The sequence below is a fragment of the Anabrus simplex genome, chromosome 7, assembly GCF_040414725.1.
Source record: "Anabrus simplex isolate iqAnaSimp1 chromosome 7, ASM4041472v1, whole genome shotgun sequence".
NCBI classification, from domain to species: domain Eukaryota; kingdom Metazoa; phylum Arthropoda; class Insecta; order Orthoptera; family Tettigoniidae; genus Anabrus; species Anabrus simplex.
In genome coordinates, this window is record NC_090271.1 from 117,047,798 (window position 1) to 117,067,174 (window position 19,377).

The window sequence follows — 19,377 nt, forward strand, 5'->3', positions numbered from 1 at the left end:
TTTGTAACACGGCTCTCTTGTCGGAAATCGCCAAGAAGAAATCTACTACTTTCCTTTGGATCTTCTCGAGTTCTCGTATGAATTTTTCTTGTGAGGGTCCCATACAATAAAACCATACTATAATATTGGGGCCTTACCAGAGAATTATACGCACTCACCTTTACATCCTTATTACGATCTGTAAATTCCCTCATAAGTATGTGGAGAGATGTGTAACCTTTCTTTATATCCTCGTTAATGTGAATACCCCAGTGAAGATCATTCCTTATATTGATACCTAGGTACTTACATTGATACCCATGAGTCACTTTCATCCCATCAATACAATAATTAAAACTGAGAGGACTTTTGCTGTTGATGAAATAAAAATGCAACAAGTAACTTTTTTTTTCATTTATGGGATCGGAAGGGAAAGGAAGGGAAGGGAGGGGAAGTGGAGATGAGTTCCTTAAGAAACAATAAACATTTTGTGATAAATATGTTTTATATAATAAATAACATCAAAATATACATAAATATTTAAGACATTCTGATAATGCTGAGAAAATGGCACACTCTTTCAGTAAGAACCAACCAGATTTTCACTACCAGATGTTTTCGTAAATACAGATAAAAGGACAAAAAAAGGTTTATAAAATCTGCAGTAAAACTTTATCCACCGTTCAGGCAGACGTGGTTTGAAGCAGTTATTTTATCACATACATATTACCACCCTTAAGGATCTTCATGGTATGGTCCAGAATTTCAAGAGTTCCTCTGTGAGAAAATGTACTAAATACATCCTATAGTGAAAAATTCTTCCATATTTAGATCTAAATATATACATGTCCATGGTGGAATGAAAACTTTTCCTCATAGAACTATGTATTTTTGTTTACAGAAATTATTCAGAAATTCGTTAACTTCCCTTCACAGTTAAAAGTGTTCATTAATCATTTTTACTTCTGTTATGCGTGAATCATATCCCCTAAATGTATGGTCTGTATGACCACTTTGGAGATATGTCTTACAATAGTTTAAAATAACATAATAATCGTTAAGTACCAGAGCTGTTACGTGCGAGGTTTATGTTCTGGCCTATTGTAACTGAAATCACGGGTTGGATTCAGGAAGGTCTTAGTGGATTTTTATAGATGAGATTATCCAGAGAATTCTGCCGCAATGTCTGGTAACGGAACATCCACGTAGCGTCAACTAAAGAAATTCCATTCGACAAACTTGCCAAGCAATGTAACCAAAATGACTACAATGACTGGCCCCTTAAAAGCAACAGTTATCAGTAACGATCTTCTTTTTTCTTAGCATTTTCACAATTGGAGTACTTAGATTAGGCAATCTGTGTGTATCTGGACCAGTTTTACGGTCGGATGCCTTTCCTGCCTCCAACCCCGTGTGGAGTGATGTATTCATTATTGGGTGTTGCTGTGGTACAGTTGGTAGTATGATGGGTTGTGTGTAGGTGAAGAGAAACCATAAACGATCTAATGGAGGGCTTTAACAATACATAATGTAAATTTAGAGACTCAGGGTTCTGTCCTGAGGGTGAGTACATTCAACGCATTAGAGCCGAGCTATTTGTCTCCGGCTTTTCGTCAAGATGGTCAAGGTTAGATTCCTAGGCAATGTTCGTGGTTCAGATTCCATGTAAAACGGGCTGTCTCGAGACTATAATCACGATATGTACTGTCACGTAAATCAGCAACTTCTACTATCTGGCAAGAGAAAATCTGTTTATTGGTTCTATTTTACTTCTCATATATTTATTTTTCGCTGGGCTGAGTGGCTCAGACTGTTGAGTCACTGGCCTTCTGACCCCAAATTGGCAGGTTCGATCCTGGCTCAGTCCGGTGTTATTTGGAGCTGCTCAAATACGACAGCCTCGTGTCGGTAGATTTACTGGCATGTTAAAAATTTCCTGTGGGGCTGAATTCCGGCACCTCGGCGTCTAGTGGGACGTAAAGCCAATGACATTATGTATAACATATATTTTTAAAAAATACTATGCTAGTGGATCTGATGATTTAATTGACTGATTCATTCATTCATTAAACGTTCAACTGCTTTCTTGAAATCTAGGAAAATTATGTGACCGAGACCTGGATGTTAGGCCCTTTTAAACACTAAACATGATCATCATCATCGCCATCATAGGAAAATTATAACAGGCACAAATAAGCACCAAAGAGGTTGCCTACAAAATACTTGGTTTCTTATTTTTTATACGCTGGTGGTCGAATATGAAAAGAAACATTTTGGAATAAACCAGTAACTCAACCAAGACAGCGAAAGCAATACGCAGCGACGATCGTCGCCTAACACCCATCTGTGTCGGTGCGACAAAAAGCAAATTGAAAACAAAAAACGCAGCGACGAGACGGAACATCGTAAAAGCATGTACCATTATTTTCTCAATGAATCTTAAGATAAAGCATTACCATTTGCAAATCGTCTGGAGCTGATTATCTCAGGAAACATACGCACGGATAGTCACATGCACAAATGCGACATATCATCGAAGGCGACCAGAAACAAACCTAGAGATGAGGTCATAAGCCCATTCGGGCTGGTCTGTAGGTACCATATGGCCGGCATTCCTCACTAGTACCTCGGAGAAGTTGCCTGCTGTTTTAATGTACCCTGCGAGATCTTCCCCTACATACCACGGCCGTCGCGGAGCCAGGCGATAGTAGTTGGAAGAGGAGAACTTGAGTGTGTCAAACATACGGACCGACATAGGGTAGGCTACAATTAGGTCCAGCTGGCCACTGTAGTACAAGACTTGGTAGTTTTCCAACAACTCCTCCAGCCACGGTTTGACAGTGGACATAAAGTCAGGGATCATTTTGATGTACACGTGTCCTATACTGGTGTATTCTGTGTCACCCACGTGAAGTGCTCTTCTTACATCACATCGCTGAACGAAGTCAGAGTAGTTACCACCCACTTGTCTCTCGTGAGTCAGCATGAAGTTGTAGAGTCTGCTGTAGCGGGCGTTGATGCCGAACAGTGCCAGAGTGTGGGCCCAGTCCTGGAAAATGAGAAGTCATTTGTGAGCAGATTCGTTAAGGACGTGGGAAGGACATTGGGCAACCAATTGTTCAGAAGGTGCGTCGACATACATACCTAAACTCAAATAAGAAATACAGGATGTTTCAAAAATGTGGAAAACATTCTCGGGCTGGGCAGTACACCCTAAACCAACACAAAAAAACCCTACGAACATAATATTCCTTATCATCTATCTTTTAAGAGTTACAGAGCTTCCAACTTTTTACGATAAGTTTTGGCAACAGCCTTACCTGTAACATCCCATGTCGAGCAACTGTCGCCATATTGCTGTACCAGCAAGGTACTGCATATATATAAAATCTGTCCTCAAAATGTCTACCGTGCGCATAAATGCACGTCAATTTTATATTTGCGGATTTTGAGTGAATATACAATATATTAAGCCTGTCCTTGTATATCACATTTGGCAACTTTACAGGAATGAAAAAATCCGGTAGTTCTTTATATATTGAAAGTTGGGGTAAGTTATTTCTGTAAATAAAACTTATACTCTCTCCTTCTTAGTTAAATAATACATTTGCATATACATGGTATCATAGAAGAATCACAGTAAGTAAACAGCAAACTCCCTTGAAAAAAGTTGTGTATCACCAGGTAGTTAAAACATTCACATCATAATTTCTGCAGTACTTTTGTGTTTCAAATACATTAAAACTCGAAATATACGTTGTTTTGTAAAAAAAATACAGTATCAAGAAAGGAACATGTATGAAACGGCAAATGGCTTTTAGTGCCGGGAGTGTCCAAGGACATGTTCGGCTCGCCAGGTGCAGATCTTTTGATTTGACTCCCGTAGGCGACCTGCGCGTCGTGATGAGGATGAAATGATCATGAAGACGACACACACACCCAGTCCCATGCCAGTGAAATTAACCAATAATGGTTAAAATTCCCGACCCTGCCGGGAATCGAACGCGGGACCCCTGTGACCAAAGGTCGGCACGTTAACCATTTAGCCATGGAGCTGGACAAAGGAACATGTGTACTGTTGTAACTCAAATGGTCTCGAAATACAGGCAAAATATTCCTTTAAAGAACAACCTTAGGGACTGCACACCCAGGCGAAAAGGAAACAAACACTTTAGTATTAAAGTATTTTGTTAAATAACTTAGTAAACATATTATGTGACCTATTGTTATGAAAAGAACGTTACGCAAATATACAATAACCGGCTCCGTGATAGGTACAATGTTGCCCCTTACCAGAGTCGGACGTTGCTTTTCTTCCACTACACGCACTGATGTTGATGTATACTGTAGCTTCTTCCGCTATCCCTCAATCGTTTGTGTACGTTGTCCTTCCAGTTCACTTGACTAATCTTTCACTTCCTGCTCTTATTCAGTGCTAACATCGATGGAGGTGACATACTCAGGTTATTGACAATGTTTGTTGATATAAAACGTTCTTGCAGGGAAACCAATTTCCAAACTAAAAGTTCTCTCTCATTTGTTCGAATATAGAGTAAACTTTGGTGCCAAGATATTCCTTAGATGATGTACAACCTTATTCCATAAAAATAGCAGTTTGTCCTAATAAATATATATAATGTTCTTTGAGGGCAGCTTCATATACAGCGTCATGATAGTAGTGACCTGGAGGGATTAGCTGAGTGTGTAAAGCTGGGTTTTTACAATACCAACATATTCCGATTCATTGAGGATCATCCATGTAGGTTAAAACATCATGAGTTAGAGTAAATAGTTTTCGTATTCTTGTTCCTCTGTGGATAAAGACCTATTATTTCATTAGTGCCTGAACGTGAACCTTTCGTTCCTAAGTTTATCATCATTTTGTGAGGTGCTGCTATGCCATATGTCAACATAAGTTTTTTTTCCAGAAAATAAAACTTAGCATCACCTGGGCTGTTAATTGGGTTAACATCATAATTTCCGATATGCTTTCCTTTCATTGGGTGGTGAGAATTATACATTGTCCACCACTTCGAAACAAAGACAACAGATTTCATGGTTCTCATGAGAGCGAACAAATTGAGGAATTTCGCACCTTATTTTATTTTTTTAAATGTAAACAGTTTAACAGTTTTATCATGTATTTCCATCCTTCCAGTGAAGTTGAAATTTAAGAGAAAAGTTGGTATTTGTTATTTTTAAATAATCAGCTTGCTGTTCTCTTTTACCCTGGGGCTGTCCGTCTTGTCTAGTAGAATATATGTGATTCTAGTTGATTATAATGTGATGGGTAGCTGTAAACGTGCAAGAGTGATTTTAACTATGATGTTACATTTCATCATCATCATCATCTGTTTACCCTCCAGGTTCGGCTTTTTCCCTCGGACTTAGCGAGGGATCCCACCTCTACCGCCTCAAGGGCAGTGTCCTGGAGCTTCAGACTCTTGGTCGGGGATACAACTGGGGAGAATGACCAGTACCTCGCCCAGGCGGCCTCACCTGCTATGCTGAACAGGGGCCTTGTGGAGGGATGGGAAGATTGGGAGGGATAAGCAAGGAAGAGGGAAGGAAGCGGCCGTGGCCTTAAGTTAGGTACCATCCCGGCATTCGCCTGAAGGAGAAGTGGGAACCACGGAAAACCACTTCGAGGATGGCTGAGATGGGAATCGAACCCACCTCTACTCAGTTGACCTCCCGAGGCTGAGTGGACCCCGTTCCAGCCCTCTTACCACTTTTCAAATTTCGTGGCAGAACCGGGAATCGAACCCGGACCTCCGGGGGTGGCAGCTAATCACACTAACCACTACACCACAGAGGCGGACGATGTTACATTTATCATGTTAAATTAATGACATTGGCAATTTTTTTTATTATTATTATTATGTTAAGGTCTGAGTATTGGAGTCGGTCTTGTTCGAACACTCCAGGCATTGGCAGTTCCACACGCTGGCGAAGTATTGCAGTTTCCGTGACGATATGCATGACTCCATACTTAACCTAAATAACGTCGCTGCCAGGACAAAACCTCCTATGTGAAATATTTTAGCTCAGAACTATGGCCGGTAAGGTTCTGTCATCTAAGGTGCAATATTGTGTGAGTGTCGTCAAGGCATTCTCGCTCTTCATACTGTATGTGCTGCGGATCAGTATATCTCCAAAAATATCATCACATAGGAGGTTTTAGCTGCCTCTGTGGATCAGTGGTAGAGTGTCGGCCTCCGGATCCCAAGATAGCGGGTTCAAACTCGGCAGAGGTAGTCCGATTTTTGAAGGGCGGGAAAAAGTCCATTCGACACTCCATGTCGTACGATGTCGGCATGTAAAAGATCTCTGATGATATATTTGGTATTTACCCGACAAAATTCATTAAATCTCAGCCACGGACGCCCAAAGAGAGTTTCGGTTTACTCGGTCTGCCATCTAGTAGGCCTAGAGTAAAACGGAACGTCGAAATTGACGAGCAGACAGCCAGATGGCGTCAAATCGAAATGTCTGCACACGGTAGCTGAGGACATACGATTATTATTATTATTATTATTATTATTATTATTATTATTATTATTATTATTATTATTATTATTATTATTATTATTATTATTATTATTATTATTATTATGTGCGTATGGACCCAATGGATCACGCAAAGCTCTAACGATTCTGTTTTCTGAGTTGCCAAACAGCTCTCATCCTTTCTCCGTGGATCCTTTTTCGTTCTTCTGTCCACTTTGCTCCAGTCTTCTTTTTCACTTCGTTCTCTGGTTGCACTTTCCATCCATTAATTTTTTTCCTATAAAGGTTTCTGTCCGCGGTGTCGTTTGGGTTTATCTGGGCTTTTTCCAGATCCTTCTTCACTTCTAGTACCCATGGAATATTTTTTAGATGTTCTATGTAGGTGAGAATCTTGTGTGTCAGTCTACTTGCCGGCAATCTGTGGACGTGCCCATAGAATTTATTATTATTATTATTATTATTATTATTATTATTACTATAGGAGGTTTTGTCCCGGTAACGATGGTAAGAACTATACCACATTCAAGTAAATTACTAAAAAAGGCGTAGCTACGTAAGCAAAAATTACTAATAAAAATGCTAAAGAAAGCAAATCTATGTTTATCTTCCTTTTTACAATTGGTTTTAAGTCGCACCGACACAGATAGGTCTTATGGCGACTATAGGATAGGAAAGGCATAGGAGTGGGAAGGAAGTGGCCGTGGTCTTAATTAAGGTATCGACAGTGGGGTTCAAACCCACTATCTCACGGATGCAAGCACACAGCTGCGCGACCCTAACCGCTCGGCCAACTCGCCCGGTCTCTATGTTTATGAAACGCACAAACAGTATACATAACTGCCTATTAATTTCCAATTAATTATACTGGCCGTAAATTACATATTGAAAAACCCATTGTAGGTGAATGCTATGCAGTTTAATGGAATGAATTTAGGGTCCTTTTTGTTGCTGATGTTTATACTACTGCTACTACTGATACTACTACTACTACTGCTGCTGCTACTACCACCAAATGAGCCTCCATGGGTTAGGTGGCAGCGAGTCGGCCTCTGACCGTTGAGTTCCGTCATTAAATCTCGGTCACTTCATGTGAGATTTGTGCTAGACAAAGTGGAAGCGGGACAGGCTTTTCTCCGGATACTCCAGTTTTCCCTGTTATCTCTCATTCCATCAACATACTCCGATACCATTTCATTTCATCTGTCAGTCATTAACCATTGCCCCAGAGAATTGCGACAGGCTTCGGTAGCCGGCACAATTCCATCCTTGCCCCTAGATGGTGATTTCATTAATTCCATTCCTGACCCGGTCGGATGACTGAAAAACAGGCAGTGGATATTCAGTAATAACAACTATCGGCCTCCATCTTTGAAGTCACCAGAAACTCGTAAATGAGACATCGGTGAGTGGCAAGAACGAGAGAGTCGCATACTAATTAATGTTATGGGTGGTAACTCATTTAAAGCATTAATTCGTTTCGTAAATACAAGGTACGCTATAAGCAATGCAAATAACCAGCAAATCTTACTGTAATGCTTAGTAGCACATTACTGCCATCAATATTAGTTAACATGACACAAATAATATTTTATCGTCTGTGGAAGAGAAAAGTCAGTCAACATGCTGAAAGAACACTGCTAAATCCGGTTCCTAGTTATTGATTCATCGCTGTTACCCGCATTTGATAGCTCGTGTTCAACAATAAAGCGAAATCCTGCTCCGTTCGGAGATACGGCCTACGATGTACGCATATACACATACGTAACAAAATAAAATGTGTAGGCTATTAAACCAGAATATGCAAAACTTCTTTTAAGCACTGATAATGCATTTCATGAACATCTGTAAAAATAGAAGACCAAACACAAAATATTAAATTATTGTAAGGCCCAACAGCCCCCCCGAAGGGCCATGGGTCTACCAAGCGACCGCTGCTCAGCCCGAAGGCCTGCAGATTACGAGGTGTCGTGTGGTCATCACAACGGATCCTCTCAGCCGTTATTCTTGGCTTTCTAGACCGGGGCCGCTATCTCACCGTCAGATAGCTCCTCAATTGTAATCACGTAGGCAGAGTGGACCTCGAACCAGCCTTCAGATTCAGGTAAAAATCCCTGACCTGGCCGGGAATCGAATCCGGGGCCTCCGGCTAATAGGCAGGCACGCTACCCCTACACTGTAAGCATAAAACAAAACAAATAACATCAAAATAAGAACATAAATGGTAAGTCAGCCTCAATGCTACCGTACTTCTACCCTTTGTTGAGAAGTTATTAAACCATCTTAATAGATGGAATGAAATGGAATGGGATGGCGTATGGCTTTTAATGTCGTGAGTGTCCGAGGACAAGTTCGGCCACCAGATGCAGGTCTTTTGATTTGACACCCGTAGGTGACCTGAGCGTGATGAGGATGAAATAGCCTAGTGATGAAGACGACACACACACCCAGCCCCAGTGCCAGCGGAAATAACCAGTTATGGTTAAAATTCCCGACCCTGCTGGGAATCGAACTTGGTACCCCTGTGAACAAAGGCCAGCACGCTAACCATTTAGCCATGAAGCATTACAATAGATAAGATATAGGAATTAGAAAGCCTTTTGTCTCGAGCATGGCATTGTGTGGTAGTGAAACATGGACAATAACTAGCTCAGAAGAAAGAGAATAGAAGCTTTTGAAATGTGGTGTTACAGAAGAATGCTGAAGGTGAGATACGTAGATCGAATCACAAATGAAGAGAGATTGAATCGAATTGGTGAGAGGAGAACGATTTGGCGAAATTCCATCAGCAGAAGAGACAGAATGATAGGGCACAGGTCTTGTTCGGGTAGTGTTTGAAGGCGGTCAAAACGGCAGGGATAGACCAAGGGATGATTATAGCAAACAGATTAAAATAAATGTAGAATGTGTGTGGTCCGCTTCTGTTGTGTAGTGTTTAGCGTGATTAGCTGCCACCCCCGGAGGCCCGGGTTCGATTCCCGGCTCTGCCACTAAATTTGAAAAGTGGTACAAGGGCTGGAACGGGGTCCACTCAGCCTCGGGAGGTTAAATGAGCAGAGGTGAGTTCGATTCCCACCTCAGCCATCCTGGAAGTGGTTTCCCGTGGCTTCCCACTTCTCCTCCAGGCAAATGCCGGCATGGTACCTAACTTACGCCCACCGCTGCTTTCTTCCCTCTTCCTTGTCTATCCCTTCCAATCTTCCCTTCCCCCCACATGACCCCTGTTCAGCATACCAGGTGAGGCCGACTTGGCGAGATACTGGTCTTCCTCCCCAGTTGTATCCCCCGACCTAGTGTCAGAACTCCAGGACACTGCCCTTGAGGCGGTAGAGGTGTGATTCCTCGCTGAGTCCTGGAGGGTAAACAGGTAAGCAAGAAGAAGAAGAATGTGTGTAGTTACGTATAAATGAAAAGGTTAGCACAGGATAGGGTGGCATGAAGGGTTGCATCAAACTAGTTTATGGACTAATAACCCAAACAACAATATATATGACTTTGCGAGGCTCTGTCCTCAAAAGCTGCAACTACCCGCTGTTGAGAAGTTAACTTTACTGGTAAGCCTGTGTGAGATTTCTGGCCTCAATAACGGCTTATGCTGTCCTTTTTGAGAACTTAACAGTTGAATTTACCGGGGAAGATTGTGCCTGTGCGAGATTTCTGGTTTCAATAGCTGCTGCTGCTATCTGTTCAGAACGTAACAAACGAACGTACTAGGTAAAGTCGTGTGAGATCCGGGCCTCAATAGGTGCTGCCCTCTGTTGAGAACTTAACAAACGAACTTACCAGATATGCCTGTGTGAAGTTTCCGTCCGCGAAAGCTATTATCTACTGTTGAGAACTTAACAAACGAACTTACCAGATAAGCCTGTGTTAGGTTTCCATCCTCGATAGCTGCGGCGGCCCTCTGAGCTGTTATTCGCATAGCGTCACGAAGACGACCGTCCACCAACCCCAACTGGTACACAAACTCACTCACATCCAAGAAATGAACAGGGTCTGTGAATCCATTGCCCACAGCAATACCTGAAACAAGGAATGATAAGAAATGCAGACGACTGAAAATTACAAGTATTCAAAGGCCAATTTTGAATATTGTCATTTTTAACATGGCTTATTACATACGGATACAACTGTGCTACTTTGTAAAGCTGTAAGGACCTATTAGTACTCTGAGTTTCTTATTTTTGTAGGTAGTCTGTTCAAAAAGAAAGAAAGTCACAGAAGGCTTATTTCGTAGAAACTTTCTCTCGCCGCTGCTGGCTTCCGTAGTTCAAATCCCCGTCACTCCATGTGAGATTTGTAGTGGCAAAAGCGGAGGCGGGGCTGGTTTTTATCCAGGTATTCCGGTTTTCCCTGTCATCTTTCATTTCAGCAACACTCTCCAGTATCATTTCATTTCATCTGTCAGTCATTAATCATTGCCCCAGAGGAGTGCGACAGACTTCGGCAGCCGGCACAAGTTCTATCCTCGCCGCTAGATGGGGCTTTATTCATTCCAGTTCCGATCTGGTCGAATGACTGGAAACAGCTTCAGGATTATTATTATTATTATTATTATTATTATTATTATTATTATTATTATTATTATTATTATTATTATTATTATTATTATTATTATTATTAACGTATGACGTATCTTTGCTTGAGAAACTTAGTGCCTTCCGGTAAGGGCTACATCCAGTTTGTTTCTTTTATTGACTTGTCAGTCTCCTCCTTGGTTTTGGCGATGTGAAAGTGATTGAGGTATGGGCGATGCTAATAATACCATTCCACTTGCAGCCAGTCCCTGTTATGGACTGTGTGAAATTGTCGCTCATAGGGTCAACTAGTGCGTGTATTTCACTGCGCTTGACAGAATGATATGTAATATCAACGTCTCGCTCGGTGAGGAAAGCAACGGTATACTACCACATTCCCTAGTGTGCCTTCTCAGTGATGCCGAGGCCATGTACGCCAGCTGATGGTGGAACTGTTGGGGACCAAAGCTGCCTTCGGCTTAAATACGCAACATCGTATGGCCTCAGCTCCCTCTGTGGGTAAGGGCAGTATAATAGCACCCACTGTATCCCCTGCTTGTCGTAAGAGACGAATAAAAGGGGCACCATGGGCTCTTTACTTGAGAGCGTGGGTTGGCGACCACGGGGCCCTTAGCTAAGTCCAGTATAGCTTCCACTTGTGCCAGGCTCTTCACTTTGATTTATCATATCCGACTCTCTCGTTCAACTCTTGTTCTTTTCCGACCCCGACGCTATTAGAGCATTCGAGGCCGAGGAAGTCTTTTATTTTCCCGCCCTTTGTTACCTTAGTCTTTCTTTGGTCGTTACCTTCATTTTTCGAAGAGTCGTATCCTTTCCATATTTTCTCTCTTATTAGTGTTATAGGCCTACAGAGGATGGTTGCCTAGTAGTACTCCCTCTTAAATCAATAATCACCACCATCACCACTATGGCCTCTGCTACTGCTTTCTCAAAGATTCTGATTTGACTTAATTTAGGCTGCCTGCATGTCAATTTCGACGCTCCATTTTACGCTACCGAATGGTAAAGTTGAAACTCTGTTTGGTGACCTATAACTGAGTTTTAAATCTGTTTTCTTGTTGTTGTTTTTTCGAGTGAGCACAATATATTTCGCAACTGACCTTTCGCATGCCGACGTCGTGCGGCATGTATTGGAAAATTCGGAACCACTTGATCATAGCAACAACATCAGGTGGTTGGAAACAAACCGGTAGATAAAGACACAAGCTGACAATAAATGCAGAATTAATTATTTTAACCATAGTAGTCGATGAAATTATCCGTATTGAATTCAGCTTAATCTTACATTCAGTATATATAACACTTATTCCGATTTATCAATACTTAAAAATTGACTAGGCGGAATAAGTGTTATACATTGAATGTAAGACTAATTAGTGCCGAGTCGGTTGCTGATTCTTGCAAGGGACATTTCATGTAAGGAAGAGTTGCATGTGGTATGCTGGTACGTTCTGTTTCTGTGTGTTTCCCATGAATAATGTACTGTGTACAGTTGTAGAAAATGAGTTCTAACATGACAATAAAGTGTTTCCGGACGTTGTGACTTATTTTCTTCTTCTACGTGTGAAGAACGTGTCTTGGGTCGGCGGTTGCAGAGTAGGTTTCGGTCTACAAGGGGCCACGGCTGGTCCATAGTCTGACAGCTCTGCACTCCGAGCAGCCAACCGACCAGAGGAGGATTGGCCACGGTTTTGCCGTGGCTCTACGCCTCTGTACGAGTATTTGGGAGACGGCAAAGCGCTGGTCTCCAACGTCAGCTGTCCTGAGAATGGTTTTCCGTGATTTTCCATTCCATTCTCCTGCACTAAGGCGAATACCGGGACAGTTCCTAGTATAGGCCACGGCTGCCAACCCCCCTCACCTTCACGATACAAATCTCCTGGCCTGAGAGAAGGGTGACCCCTTCAGGGGTGGAATGTAAACATTTAGTAGTAGCCCTGAAAGTTTGGTCTACCTTATTGTTACGCTCTGCACGTAGCTAACGAGTTATAATGCGCAGCTAAAACTTGCTTTACTGCCATCCAATAGATCATTTATGCCTATTTTCAAAAATATGAAACAAATACCCGCCAGGCATTTCGCGAATATTCCTTGCAAGGGGAAGTTTGTATCGTTCATAGCTTGGAGATGGAACATGTGGAATATGTACGAATGATAATTTGGGTGTCATTCGTATGTCTCATTCATATCCGGGCTGAGTGGCTCAGCTGGTTGAGGCGATGGTCTTCCGATCCCGACTTAGCAGGTTCGATCCTGGCTCAGTCCGGTGGCATTTGAAGGTGCTCAAATACGTCAACCTCGTGTCCGTAGATTAAAAACCAAACCCCATGCACTACAGCCCTTGAAGGGCGTTGGACTACCAAGCGACCGCTGCTCATCCCGAATGCCTGCAGATTGCGAGGTGTCGTTACGAGGTGTCGTGTGGTCAGCAAGACAAATCCTCTCGGCCGTTATTCTTGGCTTTCTAGACCGGGGCCGCTATCTCACCGTCAGATAGCTCCTCAATTCTAATCAGGTAAAAATCCCTGACCTGGCCGGGAATCGAACCCGGGGCCTCCGGGTAACAAGCAGGCACGCTACCCGTGCACCACGAGGCCGGCTGTCGGTAGATTTACTGACACGTAAAAGAAGTCTTGCGGGACAAAATTTTGGCATCTCTTTGTCTCCAAAAACCTTCAAAAGTAGTTAGTGGAACGTAAAAACAATAACATTATTTATTTATTATTTATGGGACGAAATGCATGGTGTTCCTTGTCGCAGTTTAATTTATTGGACACTGCATTGCTACCAACATGTATGGGAGTCAACATTGGCGGGTTTGGTCAAGGCTTCATTCGCTGTACGGTATTTATTTTAATGGTTTTATCTATTTTAGAATTTTGTTTTTAATTTTTCACGGCTTATACCATGTTAGATTTGCTTTCATCTCTCATTGTTTTAGCAATTTTAAATTCATAATGATTTACCATCGACATCTGTTACCATTTTCCTGATCTCAGCAACTAAAGACATGAAATCAAATGCCGTATGCCGACACCATCTGGCTTGACTCGTATTTATACTATACGCTATTAGCCATCGTTAACAATACTTCATTCTACAACACTCTTAAAATCCCACCGGGACGATGAGCATAAACATGCATCGTATCTTCCAGCGAACACATACAGTAAGTCTTATGTGTTCGCTGCTATCATTCGTGTAATCTTACGCTTACGTTGACAACTAACACTAACGGCCGCAGCCACAGAAAATACAGTGGTGGTGATTATTGTTTTAAGATGAAATGTAATAAAATGAAATGGCGTATGGCTTTTAGTGCCGAGGATGTCCGAGGACATGTTCAGCTCGCCAAGTGCAGGTCTTTCTATATGACACCCGTAAGCGACCTGCGCGTCGTGATGAGGATGGAATGATGATGAATACAACACATACACCCAGCCCCCGGGCCAGTGAAATTAACCAACGATGGTTAAAATTCCCGACCTTGCCGGGAATCGAACCCGGACCCCTGTGGCCAAAGGTGGTGGTGATGGTGGTGATTATTGTTTTCAGAGGAAGTACAACTAGGCAACCATCCTCTATATAACACTAATCAGAGGGAAAAATGGAAGGGGTCGACACTTTGAAAAATGAAGGTATCGGCCAAAGGAAGACAAGGGCCGTGAAGGGCATGAAAATGAAAGACTCCCTAGCCCTCGCAAACCTAATAGCGTCGGGGTCGGAAAAGAACAAGAGTTGACCAAGGGAGGTCGGATAGGATAGATGAAAGTGAGGAGCCTGGCACAAGTAAGTGGAAGCAATGCCAGGACTCATCTAAGGGTCCCGTGGTCGCCAACCCACGCTCCAAAGTTCAGAGCCCCTGGGGCCCCTTTTAGTCGCCTCTTACGACAGGCAGGGGATACCGTGGGTGTTATTCTACCGCCCCCACCCACAGGGGGAAGTGTGTGGCCAAAGGCCAGCACGCTAACCATTTAGCCATGGAGCCGGACATTGTTTTAAGATGAAGTACAGCTGGGCAACCATACTCTATTAGCACATTAATCAGAGGGGAAAAAAGGAAAGCGTCCGACACTTCGAAGCAAGGGTCACGAAGGGCGTGAAAATGAAAGACTCCCTAGGCCTAGCGAAACTTAATACCCTCGGGGTCAGAAGGGGATAAGAATTGACCAAGGGAGGTCGGATAGGATAGATGAAAGTGAGGAGCCTGGCATAACTAAGTGGAAGTAATGCCACAACTCAGCTAAGGACCCCGTGGTCGCCAGCCCACGCTCCCAAGTTAAGAATCCCTGGGGCCCCTTTTAATCGCCTCTTACGATAAACAGAGGATACGTGGGAGTTATTCTACCGTTCCCACCCACAGAGGTATGGCAACTGTTCAGCTACATAGTGAACTAGTGGTTATACGCAGCTTCAAAAACTTAATAACCTAGCAGTCCCGGCCAGCTTAAGCAGACAACACTCCCAGATTGAAAGGACGATTTTTCATTAACTGTTTGTACTAGGGCCCTGCAAGAAATTATATTCTGATTCAAAGTTTCCGTACTTTTGATTTTCTTGTGTTAGTATCAGTAGACATATAAACTTAGTGCTCGAGAATCACTTTCCGAGCATTGTTGGAATTGCTGCATGGGCTACGTTTGTGAGCCTCTCTATATGCTTTAATTCTGTGAAAACATCAATTGCACAACTCGTTTCGGAAATATTAATAGTGGCAGTCTTTGGTCATTAACCCTGTAGGCCTATATTATGGTACTGTACTGTACTGCTTTCTAGACAATATGTTAGGGGCTGCCTGGCCGAGCTGGTAAAGGCGTGCTCGGGTTACTCGAAAGAATGTAGGTTCGATTCCCCGTCAGAAAGTCAAAAATTAAGAAACGAGATTTACAGTTCCGGAAGTGCACATGGGTCTGAGGTTCACTCAGCCTTCACCAAAAATGAGTGCCAGGTTAATTCCTCGGGGCAAAGGCGGCCGTGAATAAAGCTAACCACTCAACCCCATCAAGTATTGACGTTATGGATAGTGGAAACCTTCACCTTTGATCATTCCCAGGGCCTTCATGGCCTGTACGAAGATATCTCTGCTTTTATAGACAGTATGTTGTATCTCTAGTCGATTTTACTAATAAACTGGTTAGATAGTGAACTACTAGCTCGAAGTCTAATCCCATTGTTTCACATCGGCTGATGAGAGATTTGACACGCCAGAGATCTGCATAGCAGGGACCCCAGGACGGGCGGTGCAGGGAATATTGCAGGGAATTGTAATAAACGATGGACAGATCAAATTGAGTTAACAAATTCATCTACTTTTGGACAATTGTTGATTATCTCTCATTCCTAGCACAGTGAATTCAGCTGGTCGAATGTACAGTCACTTAAGAAATAAATGAGCTCGTAGTACTGTGTACGCTCCTCACAGGTACATATTTCTCAGAAAGAAATGAGACTAAATAACATTTCTTGTGGGTATTCATAGGGTTTGCATCCACGTGTGATATGAATTATATTTTGATAATTATTCAAATGAAATCTGACAATATATTAAATGCTACATGCTCACTTTGAGCGTCTATACATTTTCATACTGAAGACTATTGTATTGCTTTAGAGAACGGAATCTTATTAGGCTATCAATTATTTCGCATGCATTGAACTGTGGAGGCTAATCTTGAATAAAAATTTTCATGTTATCAAAAGTGTAGTACCTACCCAGATTAATTGCATTGTGCTATAAACACTCGAAAACTACTTCCTATAAATGCAACTTGCTCCCAGATATTCTTTCATTTATTTTAACCCATTCTTTTCGATATGACACGTTATGTGACAAGTTAATATTCATTAATAACTTCCTTGCCAGAAAAATGTACATTTGTCACATTGTTCAAAAATGATGTAGGAGCTGATGAATGTAAGCTTTTCATAAGGAACACTAAATTTAAAATTCCTCCTTACATGGCAGACTTTGGATACAATTTCACATTTTAGATCCTGTCAAGTTCATAAAGTACAGCTAAACAAGGAAAATGTTAAGTACAGGTAAAAAACGATCAACGGGCAGCGGTTCTATCAATTAGTAAATTCATTCACTCATACATTCATTAGGTCTATATTGAATAAAAATGTTTTATTGACGTCTGACACCTTGGCTGAATGGTCAGCGTCGAAGTTTTCTGTTCAAAGCGTTCTAGGTTCGATTCCCGGCCAAGTCGGCGGTTTTAATCGCTTCTAGTTTCCTCCTGACTCAGGAACTCCATGCTTGTGTTTGTGTTTGTCCCAATACAATCCTCTTCATCTATACACAACTTACCACATCACAATACTAACCACCACAGAAACATGCAATAGTGAATACATCCCAGGGTTTGTGTCAGGAAGGGCATCTGGCCCTATATCAGAGTCAAGCCAACATGTAGGACAAAGTTCACTTTCACGACCCCACTAAGGCGTGCGAGTGACTGAAGTAGAAGAAGGTATTACTGACCTGGGTTACGTATAGGGAAGAGTAAGATTATATTTTTCAAAGAGCTGAGCTAGTGAGTGCGCGGTTCGAGTCACGCAGCTGCCAGCTTGCATTCGGGAGATAGTGAGTTCGAACCCTTCTGTCGGCAGCCCTGAAGCTGGGTTTTCCGTAGTTTCCCATTTTCACATCGGGCAAATGCCAGGGCTGTGCTTTAAGAAAGGCCACAGTCGCTTCCTTCCCACTCCTAGCCCTTTCCTATCCCATCGTTGCCATAAGTGCTATATCTGTCGGTGCGGCGTACAGCAAATTGAAAAGTTCCAAAACGATAGATGTTAATGATTTTGGATTTCTTTGAAGAAGCACCTCCGATCGTCTCCTTATCTCATTATCAGTGATAGTAGGTGATAAGTACGATAACTAGTCAATCCACATGGGAAATGATCTCTCAGTATCTTGAAGGTAGATTTTACGTCGGTCGTTAAAACTCTTATGTCCTCTACGCACAGATTCGAAGCAGGCCTTTACTAAAGGTCTCACATGCTCTTACCAACGAGTAATATTGGCTGCATTCGATGAATGTTTCCCAGGCTGAGTGGCTCAGATGATAGATGCGCTGGATTTCTGAACCCAAGTTGGTTGTTTGGGTCCCGGTTCAGTACGATGTTATATGACGATTCCTGAATACGCCAGCACATCATTGAAGTGCAGTAGGACAAAGTTTTGGCATCTAGCCTACTCCGAAAACCGTGTTAGTAGTAAGTGGGGTGTAAAATCAATTCCTGGTTATGTAGCGCATACGTATCTACGAAATGCCACTGTAATTATTGTTCCAAATGGAACATAATAATCCCTTTTACACAAATGAAGTGAAAAATCTGCGGTAAATTAAGAAATACCGTCGTGACTAGAAAAATATGTATACGTACTTACGGGCTGTAGACAGGATTCCCTTATGTTGTATTCCGCTCCTCGTGCCGTCTTTTGTTTATTTCTTGAGGTCCAGGGCTAGCACCGACGAATGGGAGTGATGTCTGTGAATTCTCATTATCTTCGTCCATATGACTAGCGCGAGCAGTTCAAACAGCAAAAAAGCATGATCCCTGGACCAATATATATATATATATATATATATATACCTTACCTTTTTGTTGAAAGGAAAATAGCATGATCCCTGGACCAAAAAAATATATCATTTAATGAATGAGTTCGGGCACAACATGAATGAGCAACTTGAAGAAAACGACATCTAATTAACGCAAAGAACTTCAGTGAGCAAAGACATCACACACGAAAGCGTTAGACAAGCAAAATGCATACGGAAGCGCTGCGACGTAGCAGAAAAGAAATAGTTGTAAGGGAGTAAAGTATGTATCCAGATCATTCTCTGCAAGTAAAATATTTCGTACTATTTCTTAATTTCCCGCAGATTTTCGAATTTATTTGTGTAAAAGCAATTACGGTATTATGTTCCATTTGGGACAAATATTACAGTGGCATTTCAAACATAGGTATGCGCTACGTAACCTCAATTCCGTTATTACAAGATAGTTTAGGTAAAGTAAGAATTTTAAGTGTTCAACAAATTTAAACATATAAGCTCACCTTGAAGATTGATCTGTACATCTGCTTTTGGGTTCCTCTTGTGGATCGTGTACGCCAAAGCTGGTATATATTTTCCTGGAACAGAAATCAGTTCTTTGTTTGATGTTTGATTAGACAGATTTATAACATCGTATCCTAATTGAAGTTTCAATGAAAATTAGCCCTTGCTTAGTATCGCAGGTAGTGTGTCCTGACATTGATTTTCAGCCAGGTTAGGTGCAATCAGTTTAATACTTTCAAAGAGGATATACAACTTGTTAATCAAGTCCATCTTAACTCTTGATA

General features: G+C 42.0%; 1 protein-coding gene across 1 annotated transcript in view; it reads right to left on the reverse strand.

The window, feature by feature from the left end:
- Positions 1-486: 486 nt before the first annotated feature.
- The window catches only part of LOC136877735 (venom serine carboxypeptidase), a 47,706-nt gene continuing 28,815 nt past the window's right edge, over positions 487-19,377 (reverse strand). The window contains exons 4-6 of the mRNA XM_067151944.2: positions 19,093-19,167; positions 10,343-10,509; positions 487-3,028 (exon numbers count right to left, since the gene is read on the reverse strand). Coding sequence (XP_067008045.2) covers positions 2,510-3,028; positions 10,343-10,509; positions 19,093-19,167 — 761 coding nt within the window. The 3' untranslated portion in view covers positions 487-2,509. The remainder of the gene's footprint in view (positions 3,029-10,342; positions 10,510-19,092; positions 19,168-19,377) is intronic.